At 45.6% G+C, this 16,324-nt stretch overlaps 2 protein-coding genes across 10 annotated transcripts in view; one reads left to right on the plus strand and one right to left on the minus strand.

Moving 5' to 3' along the window:
• Positions 1 to 10,161, minus strand: part of IRAK2 (interleukin 1 receptor associated kinase 2) — a 29,347-nt gene extending 19,186 nt beyond the window's left edge. The window contains exons 1-2 of one of the 2 annotated variants that reach the window (XM_039547367.1): positions 9,865 to 10,161; positions 6,577 to 6,756 (exon numbers count right to left, since the gene is read on the minus strand). In XM_039547367.1, coding sequence (XP_039403301.1) covers positions 6,577 to 6,756; positions 9,865 to 10,000 — 316 coding nt within the window. In that variant the 5' untranslated portion in view covers positions 10,001 to 10,161. The remainder of the gene's footprint in view (positions 1 to 6,576; positions 6,757 to 9,864) is intronic. The other variant, XM_039547368.1, reaches the window with a different exon arrangement.
• Positions 1 to 16,324, plus strand: part of LOC120409380 (cyclic nucleotide-binding domain-containing protein 2-like) — a 93,217-nt gene that overhangs the window by 32,257 nt on the left and 44,636 nt on the right. For 6 of the 8 annotated variants that reach the window (XM_039547374.1, XM_039547375.1, XM_039547376.1 and 3 more), the window contains 2 exons: positions 15,652 to 15,736; positions 15,950 to 16,129. The gene's annotated coding sequence lies outside the window, so the exon portion shown is untranslated. Of the gene's footprint in view, positions 1 to 10,024; positions 10,102 to 10,169; positions 10,306 to 15,651; positions 15,737 to 15,949; positions 16,130 to 16,324 lie in introns of those variants that run through there. The other 2 variants (XM_039547379.1, XM_039547378.1) reach the window with 2 other exon arrangements.

Genomic DNA, 16,324 nt, shown 5'->3' on the forward strand with positions numbered 1-16,324 from the left:
ACACCAGGAATTAGGAACCAGAAAAAAAAATTCTGTATTTCTCTAGTTAAAATTGACAATCCCTGCTCACCAACAGAAGTTGGTCCAATAAAAGATTACCTCACCTTGTCTGTAATATCCTGGAACTGACACGGCTACTACACTGCATAATCCCTGCATCATGAGGTTAGGGTGGGGTTTTTTTTCTTTACTGCTCTTTCAACTAACTGAAAAGCTCTAAAATTAGAACTGCTTTCCCCATTGACACTGGTTTTCTGAGGGCCTTTTTTGAATGTTGTAACTTCCTCTATACCCAGCAAACACGCTACCACTGAAGCTACAGAAATGACGTAACCATAAGAGTCCAGGGGAGTCATTGTTCCTGACATTCAGAAATGGCATTTCAGTAGAGCAGAAAACAGGCCTGACGGAGTTCTAATCCTTTTGGTAACAATCTGCCACTAACTTCTGATATCAGTTTTTGGGGCCCAATTCTGATCTCTCCAAGGCAAGTCACGAATAACTCCATGAAGTAACTGGTTATACAGTGGTGTTAGTTAGATCAGAATCAGACCCTTTGAGTTTTATAAACTGTTTGCCCACTAAAATAGTAGCACATTATCCTCTGTCATGTCTGCTTGAGGAGTCTCCGCTGAATAAAGTACTCAGGCACAAAACATAGATATTGAGGGCAAGAGCTTCAAAGCTTTTCTTTTCTTTGGCATGCAGCTGAAAAGCAAAGCCATCCATGTTTCTGCTCACAGCTGAACACATTTTGGAAATCCCAATATGAGGTAATAACATGAACCAATCTTACTACTGCACACTGGGGAGGGTGGGGGAGGAGAAAGAGATTAGGGCCCAATCCTGCAGTCCCTCAAAGCAAGGGGGAGTTTTGCCATTAACTGCAGTGTAGGAGTAGGCGATAAGATATCCAAGTAAAATTAACTGTATGACCAATTGGGCACCATAATGTAGTTCTGCAATTCTATACATTTGAATTATAATGGACATTGGTCAAAACTGAATATTGATCAAGCCACAATATCATTTAAAAACTGACCGCTAAATATTGACGAAGCCACAGATTACCCTGGGGATTTGTCCTCTCACCCCTCTTCTGAATCCTCCCTTTCCCATCATATTTTTTTCAGCATTAACCCTCTTCTTCTCTCAGACCCCTCCTTCTCTCCTTCTTCCCCCATCATTTATTACACCAGGGGTCAGCAACCTTTCAGAAGTGGTGTGCCGAGTCTTCATTTATTCACTCTAATTTAAGGTTTCGCGTGCCAGTAATACATTTTAATGTTTTAGAAGGTCTCTTTCTATAAGTCTATAATATATAACTAAACTATTGTTGTATGTAAAGTAAATAAGGCTTTTAAAATGTTTAAAAAGCTTCATTTAAAATTAAATTAAAATGCAGAGCCCCCCAGACCAGTGGCCAGGACCCAGGCAGTGTGAGTGCCACTGAAAATCAGCTCGCGTGCTGCCTTTGGCACCCATGCCATAGGTTGCCTACCCCTGCATTACACCATTTTCTTTGGTGATTATGGCAGAACAGCGATGATCCTGAACCACAAGGTTCAATTCTGGATTCCAAGCTTGCCGCCTCCCCCCAAAAATGTATGTCTCCTCACATCTTGGATTTTGGGCTGACCTATTATCATTTGTGAAATTTGGCTCTCAAGCTAGGCATGAATTCCATCCACCTGAATTCAGATTGGGGTATTAGCCCCAACCCAACTCTAGGGCAGGACGGCAATGTATTTAATTACTTCTTTAGCAACTGTTCTTTTTAAGGGCTTGGATACACTTGCAAGTTACAGAGCAATAAAGGAGCCCCGGGCGCATTAGCTCACTCCCCGTCCACACTGGCAAGGCAGGTAGAGCACTCTGACTCCATGGCGACAGCGCTGCTGGTTCTCCACCTTGGCAAGAGGAATAACGTTTGCTGTGACTTGGCTACAACACCCGGGTGTCCGTGTGAACGAGGTGTTGCATTACTGTGCTCTGATCAGCCTCCGGAAACGTCCCATAATCCCCTTAAGTCAAGTGGCCACTCTTGTCATTGTTTTGAACTCCTGCAGGAATGCGGAAATGCCCTTTCAAAGCTCCGTTTCTGACAGCCGGCATGCAAGCCGTTACTGGGAATGCTGTGTGTGAGAGAGAGAGGTGGGAGGAGGGAGAGGTCTGCTGCTGTCTGAACTTACAAGACAGCATGCTGACATGCTCTCAACCCCCCAAAAACCCACTCTCTCTTCCCGCACATACACAACACACTCCCTGTCACATTCCACCCCACCCCTCCCATTTTAAAAGCATGTTGCAGTCACTTGTATGCTGGGATAGCTGCAGTGGTGAGCTGGAGCCGGTCTGCGGGAACTGGTTGTTAAATTTAGACGCCCTTTTAGAACCGGTTGTCCTGCGCGGGACAACTGGTTCTAAAAGGGCTTCTAAATTTAACAACCAGTAAGTTGAAGTGACCCAGGAGCGTAGCTAGCGGCCGCTCCCCCTGAGCACATTATCCAGAAGTGGCGCTGTGGGTGCTCCAGCTCCCTGCCCCGGCTCCAGCTCACCTCCACTCCTCCTCCTCCCCTGAAGGCTCCTCCCTGGGCCTGAGCACAAAGCCACCACTTGCTTCTCAGGTTTCCCGCGCGAACAGCCGTCATTGTCAAGTTGCAAGGCAGCAGACAGTACAGTATGGCTGGTAACCGTCTTTGCTAACTTGCAAAGGCAAGGGGATGCTGCTGTGTTAGCAACATCCAGTAGACATACAGTGACAGTGAAAAAAGGCTGAATGGGCTCCATGGTTGCCGTGCTATGGCATCTGCCCGGGCAATCCAGGGAAAAGGGCACAAAATGATTGTCTGCCGTTGCTTTCACGGAGGGAGGACTGAGTGATGACATTTACCCAGAATCACCCGCGACACTGTTTTTGCCCCATCATGCACTGGGATCTCAACCCAGAATTCCAATGGGCAGGGGAGACTGCAGGAACTATGGGATAGCTATGGGATAGCTCCCCACACTGCAACGCTCCGGAAATAGGATGCTAGCCTCGGTACATGGACGCACACTGCCGAATTAATGTGCTTAGTGTGGCCATGTGCACTCGACTTTATACAATCTGTTTCCAAAAACCGGTTTCTGTAAAATCGGAATAATCCCGTAGTGTAGACATACCCAAAGACAGAGGCAGAAGCAGGGTATGATGAGGAAAGCTACTCACATCAGAAGAGATTGAAGTCAGATAGGATGGAGCTGTACCTAATAAGAGAGCTGGATCCTTAGGATTTTGCTGCATGTTACAGAAAATGCTGTAACATGCATACATACAAGAAGAACGATCATTATCCAGAAAGAATGTGGTTGGTGTCACTATGTAGCTGAGATTATTATGTTTTCTGCGTACTTCAGGAATCAGCTGTTGCTGGAGACAATTGCCATATGGAAGGCTGTTTCTCCATTACCTTATATCTTGTGTAGTCATCGATTGGAATTTCATTTGGTCCTTGCTGAGACAAAGCTTTCCTCGACTAGTGGAAGTTTTGCCTGAGTAAGGGCTGAGTTGTTTTTGAGTAAAAACAGAATCTCAAGATTCCACCCAGGATCCCTTTCCATTTTCAAATACTAGAGCAGTTTTAACTAACAAGAGAAATCTACCATGCAGCATCTGGGTTTGCTGTGTAGTTGCTCTGAAGATTCCTGTAGCTGGGTTTCAGTCTTTGAGCCTTGTAGTCTGTAAACTACAGTGCAATGATATTACATAAAGGAGTTCCTCCTGCGCTGAGTGAGTAGGAGTCACACTGAGGTCATCCAGCTGTTTACTGAAGGCTTTGCTGGAGGTTGCCAGATATCTCTACCCTGGGGCAAAAGTGATGTCATCATCTCAGGTGTTAATAAAATCCATTTCCTTAAAATCTCTGAATGCCACTTTTGAAAGCCTGGTAAAGATTAAATTCCCCTGCCACAGAAAAGACATAACACCTAGCTGAGTAATAGACTTTTCCTGGAAAAGATAAAAATCAGGTTGCAAATTGCTGTTCCTTGAATGTAATTAAAGAAAGTACGAAGAGGTTTGTGTGTCCAGTTCCAAACTGCTTTCTCCAAAGGAAAGAATGCAGCTGATTTTCTCTATGAAATCATTACAGAATGGTATACATAACAGGATAACTCAGAAATGCCATGAGCACTCTGCACTGAGCAAGCACAAGAACAAAGGTGGATCCAGGATTCCTTTGTAGGGAGGAGGTGGAGTACAGTGTTTTAATGGCTGCTTCTAATTAGAGTTCAAAGTGTGACTGTGTGAAAAGTGACTTTAAAAACACTATTGTGGGATTCCACATTTATTGTCCCAGTGACTTCCAAATCAAATTTGCTTCATTTAGAAAAAATTCTTCTTTACTTATATATCAGCTAGAACTGCCAACTTAGGCTGTGGCTACACTTAGCACTTCAAAGCGCTGCCGCGGCAGCGCTTTGAAGCGCTAAGTGTAGTCAAAGCACCAGCGCTGGGAGAAAGCTCTCCCAGCGCTGTCCGTACTCCACCTCCCTGTACAATTTGGGGCAAGTCACTTAACTTCCCTGTGCCTCGGTTTCCCCATCTCTAAAACAGGGATAGTTCCTTACATGGACGCTATGGGTATGAGCTGGTTAATATCTATCTGTAAAGGTCTCCTCAATGTGTAGTCAAAAGAAAAAAAACAAAAAACCATAACTTGGGTACATAAGGTATTGAAAGGAATTGGATTATTTTATAATGCCTTTTTATAAGTCAATGCTTTGTTCAAATGCTAGGCACCCTGTATCTAAAGTGATATAGCAGAAACAGAGGCTGTTCACAGAGGGTGATAACAATTATTAGAGACCTGGGAAAACCTTCATACGGAGACACAGAAAAGACTAGGACTATTTAGTTGAGAGAAGGTGCTAAAAGGAGACATACTGTAATAGAGGTAGACAAAATACTGAGTGGAATAGGAAAGATAAACCAGAAATTCCTATTAGCCCTTACTCACAAAGGCACCAGCTTCTAATTTCCCCCGGGGGTGCTCAGCCTCAGGCCCCACCCCCAAGCCACCCCTTTCCCCAAGCCTCCACCCCACCTCTTCCCGTACCCACTCCACCCATTTCCCAAGGCCCACTCCCATCCCTTTTCCGCCTCTTTCCACCCCCTCCCCCAAATGCATCACGTCCACACTCCTCCCCTGCCCTCCCAGTGCCTCCTGCACATGGTAGGACAACTGATCTGCAGGAGGTGCTGGGAGGAGTTGATTGGCAGGGCCGCCAACAGAAGGGAGTGGGGGTGTGTGGGAGGGGAGTTTTGCTGCCAGTGGGTGCTAAGCACCTGCTAATTTTTTTCTGTGGATGTTCCAGCCCTGGAGCACACACTGAGTCAGCACCTATGCTTACTCAAAATACAAAAGCAAGGGTATGCAATGAAAATTAAAGGCAGCGGATTTAAAACTGACCAATGGCAACATTCTTCTACACTACATATCATTAGCCAGTAGAACTGAATGATACATGATTTCACCAAGGCCCACAGCTTACTAGAATTAGAACAGACACCATTACATTTATTTTTAATTCTCTCAGATGTGCTAGAGCAGGGGTGGGCAAGCTTTTTGGGCCGAGGGCTACACTGGGGTTGCAAAACTGTATGGAGGGTCAGGTAGGGAAGTCTGTGCCTCCCCAAACAGCCTGTCCCCTATCTGCCCCCTCCCACATCCCGCCCCCTGGTTGCCCCCCTCAGAATCCCCGACCCATCCAACCCCCCCTGCCACTCCTTGTCCCCTGACTGCCCCTAAACGCCCCCCAGGGACCTCTAACTGCCCCTAACCACCCCCCAGGAACCCCACCCCTAGCCAACCCCTGCTCCCAGTCCCCTGACTGCCCCAACCCCTATCCACATACACCCCGATAGGCCCCCGGTACTCCCATGCCTATCTAACCCCTGCCCTCCATTCCCTATCCCCTGATTGCTGCCCCACCCCCCCGAACCGTCACCCCATCCAACCGCCCCCTGCTCCCTGTCCCCTGACTGCCCCCTGGGATCCCATGCCCCCTTACCATGCCGGAGCCAGCCATGCTGCCTGGCAGGGATGGTGGGCCAGAGTGCTGGTGGCGTGGCGCACTGAGGCTGCCGTGGAGGGGGGACAGCAAGGGAAGGGCCAGGGCTAGCCTCCCCAGCCGGGAGCTCAGAGGCCGGGCCGGATGGTCCCACAGACCGTTGTTTGCCCACCTCTGTGCTAGAGACATAAATTCTTGTGCTTCAGAGTATTAGCCAACCGATCTGGGCAGATTGCTTTCTACATCGAGGTTCTTGCATCTTCCTATGAGTCATCTCATACTGATCACTGTTAGAAATAGGATATTGAACTAGAGGGACCAATGAGCTGCTCTGGTATGGCACTTCCTATGTTATTGCTTAATATTATTTGTGAGGGTGGAAAATTAATGAAGTTGGAATTTTAGAATGAGGTTTCCAGTGAGAGGTTTTCTTAACTAAAAAGAGGGTTTATTTTGCTAGGGTTTACGTTGCCTAATATAAATACAATAAGTTCCTCTCAGGGAGAGGGATCATCTACTCACAGTCCAGAATCACTTGTGCTGCTCGGTAGAGCTGCAGTGCTTGGAGAAGTTCCAGTAACTGTTGGACTGTTGCTAGCCTCACTCCCCACCACCACATGAGCTCTCTCGTTATGCTGATTCCCGTCTTCTCCATGCACTTGATTTTCCGCAGCTCTGTCTGATCAGTTATCACATAGGAGGCTAAAGGTAAAGAAGGGATATTTCTCTTATAAAAAGTGGAACAAACAAACACAAGCAGGGGAAGTCCACGCCTATTGCATATGGTTATTTAGTTTACATTTGCACAATTGAAAAAATAGGTACACAATAAATTAGGAATAAAGGAGATCATAATGCGAGTCTCAAGAAAAATTGGTTCCCTGGAGTAAGAGGTGTCAAATGTTTTGTAAAAATAGAAACATTTCTTTAAATTTTTAGAGACTCGCAAAACCAAATTAGCAAAATTCCTTGCACTTTTCTCCACATTTTCCATGTGACTTCCAGTGCCCCTGATATTTTACACCAAAGTGAGACCAAATTAAATTCCTGGTGTGGTGCCACTGAAATTGATGGGCTAAATTCAGCAGTGAGTCTGTGGCCCTACGCACACTAGGAAACATCACTGTTTCAATATTCAGTTTAGTTGAACCAAAGCTATATTACAGTTTAGTGGCAAGTGTAGACAAGGACAAACCATAGTTAGTGAAGGGTCAGCTAAACCTACTGGAAAAATGGTGCAGTTTTCTAGTGTACAGAAGGCCTAAGTGAGGCTAGAAGGAATCTAAAGGTCTGTCTACACTACAGCTGGCACACCTACGGCACTACAGCTGTGTCACTGTAAGTGCCATAGTAGACACTTTGTACATTGATGGAAGGGGTTTGTCTGTTGATGTAGTTAATCCACATCTCCGAGAGGTGGTAGGTAGATTGATAGAAGATATTCTTCCCAGCCCTGAGCAACATAACTAGGTAGATCTAATTTTTAGTATAGACCAGGCCTAACATTACTATAATTTAGGCCATCTCTATATCCTGGTCTACAATTAAACTTTAGATCAACCTAGCTATCTCTCTCAGGGGTATGAAAAATTCACACCTAACCGTTGGTGTAGATGCAGCTAGGTTGATGGAAAAATTCTTCCATCAGCTTCACTACAACTGCTTGGGGAGGTGGTTGGAAAAACCTGTTCTGTTGCTGTAGGAAGCATCTACACTATAGGCATGGCAGCTGTATCGCTATGGTTCCCATAGTGTAGACATGCCCTACACTACAAATGTGTTGCTGATATAACTAGAATGGCAGAGCCTCGTAGTGCAAACAGTTTATGTCAACAGAAGGTGTTTGTCAGCACAGTAACACTGTCTCCCCAAGTGACATTAGCTATGCCCACAGAAGCACTTTTCTGTTGGTGTAGCTGCATCTATACTGGGGGAGCGTTTCTGGCATAGTTATGGGTATGTCTACACTACAAAATTATGTCGACCTAAGTTACTCTGGCATATACCCGCTGCAGTAATTAAATCATTTTCGCATGTCCACACTATGATCCTTGTGTCAGCGATGCGCCTCCTCACCAGGAGCGCTTGTACTGATTGTAGTGTCAGTGTGGGGCATTGTGAGACAGCTTCTGAAAGCCAGTAACAGTCAATGTAAACAACACAGTGTCTACATGACACTGCAGTGACCTACCTACATCAAACACTGACTCTACGCCTCTCCTGGAGGTGGAGTTATTAAGTTGGCATAGTGAAGCAGTTACATCAGTGGGAGCAAAATTTTAGTGTAGACACTTACATAGTTAGGTTGACATAAGCTGTCACCAGTGCAGCTATGCTGTTTTGTGGTCATCAGTGGCTGCAGCTGGGGCAAATCCCCAGTGTACATAATGCTTTAGACTCCCTTACACTTGGTAAATTAGTGTCAGGGAGTTTAAATTTCTCTGCTTACACATTTCCTATTAATTTGGCCCAATGGAGTTACAGCTGGGATGGAATTTAGTTCATGATCTTCTATTACTACACTATTTGTCCTTTCTCCACAGTCTGCTATTGTTCACTGTGTTTCTCTAATTTAGACTCCAAGCTGCAGGGACCTGTTCTTCTTTAACCTTCAGACTCTTGGGGTCTGGGATAAACGATTTTCTCTTTCAATACAAAATGTGGATTTGGGGGACAGAAACAAATGTTGGATCATTTGAAATGTGAATATCCAGGAACTGGATAATCCGGGCATGCCCATCTCTCCAAGGGTCCATGCACTGAATAAAAAAAATTAAGTAGAGAAAATGTCATAAGAATAGTAAGGAAAGTGCTTATTTTATATCTTTTGATTTCACTTAGGAGTGAAAAGCCAAGTAGCAAAGGAATCAGGTCAGGGTTATTCGAATCTGGAGTTTTGATTCAGGTCCATCTCTACCGTTGGAAAATCAATGTATTCAGAGATAAGTTTAGCATACAAACAAGGTGGATAAACAAAAAAGAAGAAACAGGGCAAAGAAACGGGAATCATAAAATCTCCAAACCAAGGTGGGACTGATGGGATTAGAGCAGGCGTTCTCAAACTGGGGGTGGTGAGGTTATTACCTGGGGGTTATGAGGTTATTACAAGGGGGTTGTGAGCTGTCAGCCCTGCGCATGGTGGGGCTCTGGTTAACATTAAATATAAAAAAAAGTGGTTTTAATTTATAAGGGGGGGTTGCCCTCAGGGGTTTGCTGTGTGAAAGGGGTCCCAATACAAAAAGTTTGAGAACCACTGGATTAGAGAACGGAATCAATAGTGTAGAAAACAATGGTAGTGGTGTGGCAAGCGAGGCGAAGGGTGGGAAGCCTGTCAGGGAATGTGGGAGCTGGGAGCCTGGTTGGGGTGGAGGAGCAAGGAGGGACTGCCAAAAAAAAAAATCACACTATATATCCAAAGTATTTCTGTGCTTATCTGAATATAATGGAGGTTTAGTCACCACTAAGTTATTTACAGCTTGATCCCGCTAATGGCTCCACGCAGGTGAAGCCCGGAGCCCCACACGCACCCATACAGCATCTGGTCTTTAGAGAGCACCAAAAAGTGCCTGTGTGTCAGGAATCCCCCTGTGTGACTGGAGCCTGAGCCCATCTTAGAAAGTAGAGAGTTCACTGCCGGGGCTTGTCTCCATCCACCTGCCCTTGCTCCTGTCACCTGCCCGGCTACACAGCCCCCTGCCTGAGCCGCTCCTTGTCAGCAAACCCTCCAGCCCTTCCCCTCTCAGCGCGGCCGTGAATCAGGGCTCGCCGGCGCTGTCCTCCCCGCAGCGCAGCGCAGCGCCCCGCTCTCACCGAAGCGCATCCAGTCGTAGTCGTTCAGACAGTCCATCTTGTGGCAGAAATCCTCCAGCACGCAGGCGGGCAGGGCGTGGATGTACGCGGGCGGCGCGGAGCTCCGCGGGGCAGGCTGGGGCTGGGGCTGGGCCATTCCTTCGCAGTCACTCGCTGCGCCCCCCGGCTTCGCTCCCTGGCCCGTCCGCGGCACGCGGCGTGTGCACGACTCGCTCTCTGGCACCTCGCCGCGCGCAGGTACCGCCTCTCATCCCACACGCCTCAGAGGCGTCCTCTTCTCCGGGGGCGGCCATTGGCGGCCTGTCCCCCTATCAGCAGCGACCTCTGGCCCCCAGGCGGATGTGTACCGCGACTGGCCTCTCTCAGTCTCACAGCCCCTTCCTGCTCGGGTGACATCGCCCGCACTGCCCTCAAGCGTGAAGCCGGTTTTTCCTCCCTAGGGTGGGTGGCAGCTGCTCCAGCCGCCTTGCTAAGTTATGAGTGTGAGCAAAGGCAGCTTCCGGGAAAGTTACACAGCCCAGGGATTTCCCTAGACCACTCCTGAATTTCCCCAACACCCCCTCCCAGTTACCTGCAGTGTTGCCAATTTAGTTGGTGGTTGAAATTTGAAACATTAATACACACTTCAGAAGCATATACAGTATATGAGAAAATACTTGTACCTGAAAGAAAGCAGAATGGGTTTGAAAAGTATGAACAAAGACTAGCTTCCTCATATAGCTGTTATTTATGACAACGTCAGCACATTTGTTTTGGTTATATTGGCCTACCTAATAATTTCTAATTATTGATAAGCAAGGTCTGAATGAGCTTTCCCCTGACAGCTAGTGATGAGCCAGGGGTGGGTGGAAAGGCTTCAGGACCAGACTGTTTACAGGAACACATCTACTCTGCCTACTATCCAGCAGACAGAGCTGTGCTACCCAAGTGATCAGTTTTGGCTGGTGTTGGGTACAAATCACTTAAGTAGTAAATGTGGGGGTTATGAAATGTTGTTATCCTTGTATGAGTAAAGGGCCTCAGAACTGTACTTAGTCTGAATGAGGGGGTCTCCCTCAGTGCTTAATTTATGCTAGGACTTGCCAGGGCTGAGCTCCCGCACCTTCAGACTCGGAAGTTCATAGCTCTGGGACCTCTGGGCTTGTCACATCAGTTATGAAAGTAACAGACTTGCTTGAACCCTGGCACCTCTTTTGTTACAAATTAAGCACTGGTCATCCTCAACTGAACTGCACTCCCTAAGCGGGAGGTTTGGATGCCACATATCCTAGTGAAAAGAGAGAGGGTGGGACACAGGTGTTTTGCCTGGTGGTTTGGGATCTGCCTAAGAGTCACAGGCACTATTTGACCTGCCCCTCTCTCCTGTTTAGAGAGAGCTGATTAGGCTTCATAAGTGACCAGTAGAGCTGAAATCACTGATAATCAGGTCTAACCTGCTGTGGGACAGTGTTTCTGTAGAAGAGACAGACCAGCCTGGTCTAGCAACGAGGTTCACCCACTGACAGCAGGGTGGAACCGCGTGAGACCAACTCGCAGAGGTCACAGTGGCAGGTGGCAGCAGAAGGTGACAGTGCAGGGCCATTGGGGACGGAGCTGTAGAGTGAACGGTGGCATGACAAACAACAGCGGCCAGAGCATTGGACTATGTTTTAGTGATTTTACTACAGAATGTTAGATTTGTGACTGGGAAACTTATATAAATACGTTTCCTAGTAGGCCAAGATTTTAAAAATGCATTATTTGCCAAGGTCTTTATCTCACATCATCGCTATCTCAAGAGGTCATTATCTTGAGGAGTTTCTGTACTAAACTTTTTTATTATAATTATTTTTATGTAAGAACAGCCATATTTGGTCAGACCAAAGGTCCATCTATCCCAGGATCCTGTCTTCCAATAGTGGTTATTCCAGGTGCTTCAGAGGGAATGAACAGTACAGGGAATCATCGAGTGATCCATCCCCTGTCGTTCACTCCCAGCTTCTGGCGAACAGAGGCTAGGGACACTCAGAGCATGGTGTTGCATCCCTGCCCATCCTGGCTAATAACCATTGATGGACCTAACCTCTATGACCTTGTCTAGTTCTTTCTGAACCCTGTTATAATTTCGTCCTTCACAACATCTCTGGCAAAAAGTTCTGCTGGTGACTGTGCATTGTGTGAAGAAATATTTCCTTTTCTTTGTTTTAAACTTACTGCCTATTAATTTAATTGATTGGTTCTTGTGTTAAGTTAAGGGGTAAATTACACTTCCTTATTCATGTTCTCCACACCAGTCAAGATTTTATAAGCCTCCATCATATCCCCTCTTAGTCGTCTCTTTTCCAAGCTGAAAAGTCCCAGTCTTTTTAATCTCTCCTCATAGGGAAACTGTTCCATACCCCTAATGATTTTCGTTGCCCTTTTCTGTACCTTTTCCAATTCCAATATACACCTCTACCCCACTATAACGCGACCCGATATAACACAGGTTCACATATAGTGCAGTAGCAGCAGGGCTCTGGCAGCTGCGGCAGCAGGGCTCAGGCAGTGCTTTAAAGGGTCCGGGGCTCCAGCTGCTGCGGGGAGCCCCGGGCCCTTTAATTCCCGCTGGAGCCCTGCTGCTGCTACCCTGGGGCTGTGGCAGCGGGGCTTGCCAGCAATTTAAATGCTTGTAAATTGAACCCCAAACAGATGGCTGCTTGTGAATTTGATTGAGCTACAAAACTTCTCTGGAAGACATAGTGGAGTACAAGCTTTGCTCAGCAAAAAGTGTAACCCTAATCTCTCCTATACACACTGCAGAGGCCATCTACTCCAGCTAGCGCTAATACAAGCTGCAGAATCTTAAAAAGATATTAAAAAGCCACAAATTTAATGGCTTTTTTATACTCTTTTTTTTCAGCAAGAGTCCAAAAGGACTGAACGTCTTGAAAACAAATAGAAGAAACACTGGGACTGAAGTTCAAATTAGTCCAACCTGGGAAAACTTGCTGGCTTTCTCATGAGCGATTCTTGGCTGTTGTCTTAAAATTACTGCAACTATTATTACTGGCTTTGGAAAATATCCACCAAGATAGGACAGATCTAAGTAGTGAGGCTGGTGGATTACTTTTGTTACCAAGTTCAGAGAAGACTATCGTCATTCTCTCTCTTGTAAGTCTACTATTTAAACAATGTCATCCAAGCATCTGCTACAACAGTAGTAGATCTTTATCCAGCAATAGAAGCTACCCTTGGATCAGTCAGAGATTTCCATTGAAAATGTACTGGAAGAAGCAAAGACTTCAGTCCAGAAGTTGACTAATGAAGGTACTTATATTGACTCCTTAGTGAAGAGGACAAGAAGTGCTTGTTAAGCCAGCTGAAAAAGTACACAGACTTGATTCTTACAAATCTACAATAGCGATTTCTGGATTCTATTCCATGTAGCTATCTCCACGTAGCTTTTACAGATGCCTGTCTTATAAAACACCTGCAGTTGAGTGGAGTGAGACACTACCAGCAGGGGCGGCTCTAGCTTTTTTGCTGCCCCAGACACGGCAGGCAGGCTGCCTTCGGCCACCAAATTGCCATTGAATCCGCGGGACCGGCAGACCTCCCGCAGGCAAGCCGCAGAAGGCTGCCTGACTGCCGCCCTCGCAGGGACCAGCAGGGCACCCGCTGCGGCTTGCCACCCCAGGCACACACTTGGAGCGCTGGTACCTGGAGCTGCCGCTGACTACGAGCAATAGCGCTGCTATGTGACCAGGACAGAATAGATAATTTTGAACACAGAGTGGAATATCATAGAACGAACGAATGAAGATTTTACTTCAACTTCTTTCTCATCACTAGTGGTTCAACCCAATCTTTGTGCTATGTATCTTGGGATGAAAGAAGTGGGAATTCATCTCTTGCTACTCCCAGTCACAACAGGTACAGTTGAGCATACTTTTTCCTCATTGAATAGAATTGTGTGTTCTGAAAGAAGTTGCCTTCTGCCTGATCATGAGCATATCATGAAGGGCTGGAAGTAATGGACACACAAGAAGACACCAAAGAGTGCAAAATTACAACAAGAAACCAAGACGGATGTAGATATAGTGCTTTGTAGTAAGCTTGAGTAGCCAACTTTAATTTTTGTGATGATTTTAAAACATGAATTAAATCTAATAAAATGGTCATAAAACATTTGTCAGTTTTTACTATGGTGCCATACTGCCAACCTTTGCATTCAAGGTCTCAACTCTCATCGGCCCTCACCCTCTCTGAATATTCTAACACACACACCCCAATTTAAATTCCTGGCAAAAACACTGATTCAGCCCCCTTCTGGTCAAAGGACAGAGACAGTGACCTATAACTTAGGTTGACCTAAGTACCTCACCCAGAGACGTGGTTAAGCCAACCTAAGCCCCTGTATAGACACTGCTAGGTTGATGGAAGAATTATGTCAGCCTAGCTACCATCTCTCCTTTTTACTACTGCCACAGAAAAGCCTCTTCTGTCGCTTTAGTGAAAGTGTCAACAGCCCCCTCAGCGTGGCCTTGTAGTGGAATTGCACCTGCTTACGCCAACTCAGAATCTGGCCAGTGTGTACCGGGATTGGTATAGATGACCCATTTGTTCATTAGTATAATTGGTACTAGGACCGATTTGGGATCTAGTCTCCACTGCACTGTTCAAACACTTAGTAGGAGACAGTCCCATAATGACACTCAACAAGTCAGAAACAAAAAAAGGAACAGGTTTATAACATACAGTTAAAGTGATAGTACCTAATTCTGATGTAGTATTTTTTCATCTGTAGCTCTCAAAGTCTTCCCTATCCCTCTAAAATAGGGAAGTGTTACTAACCCCTTTCTGAGCGGGGATTTGAGACACAGAAAGACTAAGGGCAGATCTACACTTAAACCAGCTGCATCAGCGCTGCAGCATCTTGCGCTTCAGTGAAGACACTACTACGCTGACAGGAGAGCTTCTCCTGTTGGCATAGTTCATCCTCCTCTGCAAGAGGCAGTAGCTATGTTGATGGGAAAAGCCCTCCCATCCACATAGTGCTGTCTATACTGGGGGTTAGGTCAGTATAACTGCGTCACTCAAGATTGTGTGGATTTTTCACAGCCCTGAGCAATGTAGTTTTACCAATGTAAGTTTATAGTTCAGGGCCGCCCGGGGGGGCAAGTGGGGCAATTTGCCCCAGGCCCCGCAGGGCCCCCATGAGAGTTTTTTGGGGCCCCTGAAGTGGGGTCCTTCACTCACTCCGGGGGCCCTGGAAAGCTCTCGCGGGGCCCGGGCCCCCGGAGCTTCTTCCGCTCCAGGTCTTCGATGGCAATTCGGTGGTGGGGGGTCCTTCCACCCCGGGACCCGCCGCCGAAGACCCCTGAATCCTCTGGGCGACCCTGTTATAGTTTCGATGTGGTCTGAGTGTTTGCTTGAGACCATACAGCAAGTCTGTGGCAGTACAGGAAATTTAACTGCATCTTATGGGTGCTAGGCAAGGACCCTAACATTGGACCATCATTCCTCTCAAATTCATAGCTTTATTTTAAAAATTACATTTAACCCACACCTGTGAGATATACTTTTTCTAGACATTTTAATTCTTCTCTTCTATATGTTTTATATTTAACCTGCCTTTTGCATTGTGTTATCACTAATTAGGTTTTTAATAATTATTTTTAATGTTAACCTTATTAAACAATTTTATATTTTAAAATACTTTTTCACTGAACCCTTTGCCTTATTCCAATTATTTAAAAAGATACATAGCCCTTGACTTTTGTTGTACTTTTTCAATTATTTTAACACTTTCATTTTTGTATTTAGCTTGTACAATCCTGCAAAATGATCCACATGGGCAGATCCTTACACCTGCATAGACTCATTCCATCCACTTGAAACAGCTTGAAATGTATGTAAATTATTCTTAACTTTTTCCTTTTTCTGTTATTTTATTTATATCTAACCCTATGATTTTTCTATTTAATTTAAAATATTATTATAAGTCTTGGCATATTTTAAGTTTACCTGTCTCTTATCATATACATATACTTTAAGTTATGTTACAGTGTTGCCAGCTCTCACAATTTTACATGTCTTGCCATTTTTGATGGTTTTCTTACAGCTTCAGCCATTGGAGTAATGAGAATCTGAGTTTCCTTAAAACAAATTAAAATTACTAGCCCTCATGGATTCAGAGAAAAGCTGGAAAATGTGACCTGAGTGTCACCTGAAGGTTAAAAAACCAGAAGACAGGACAAAGAATCCCAAATGTATCATAATTTAAAGTATCATGATTTTTAAGGTAATCTTGTGATTTATGGGGGCCTGACGCTTGATTTTTTAACAGTTGGAGGTTTAGTAATACCGATGTTATGACAATAATTCAGTAAGTTCCCCTAGCCATTCAACCATTTACCCATACTTCCCCATCACCCCTCCTGCCTGCTCCCCTCTGCCCTGCATGGGAGAAAAGGGGGCCTTTTAAAGATCATTGCCT

This window comes from Mauremys reevesii, linkage group 7 (genome assembly GCF_016161935.1).
Source record: "Mauremys reevesii isolate NIE-2019 linkage group 7, ASM1616193v1, whole genome shotgun sequence".
NCBI lineage: Eukaryota > Metazoa > Chordata > Testudines > Geoemydidae > Mauremys > Mauremys reevesii.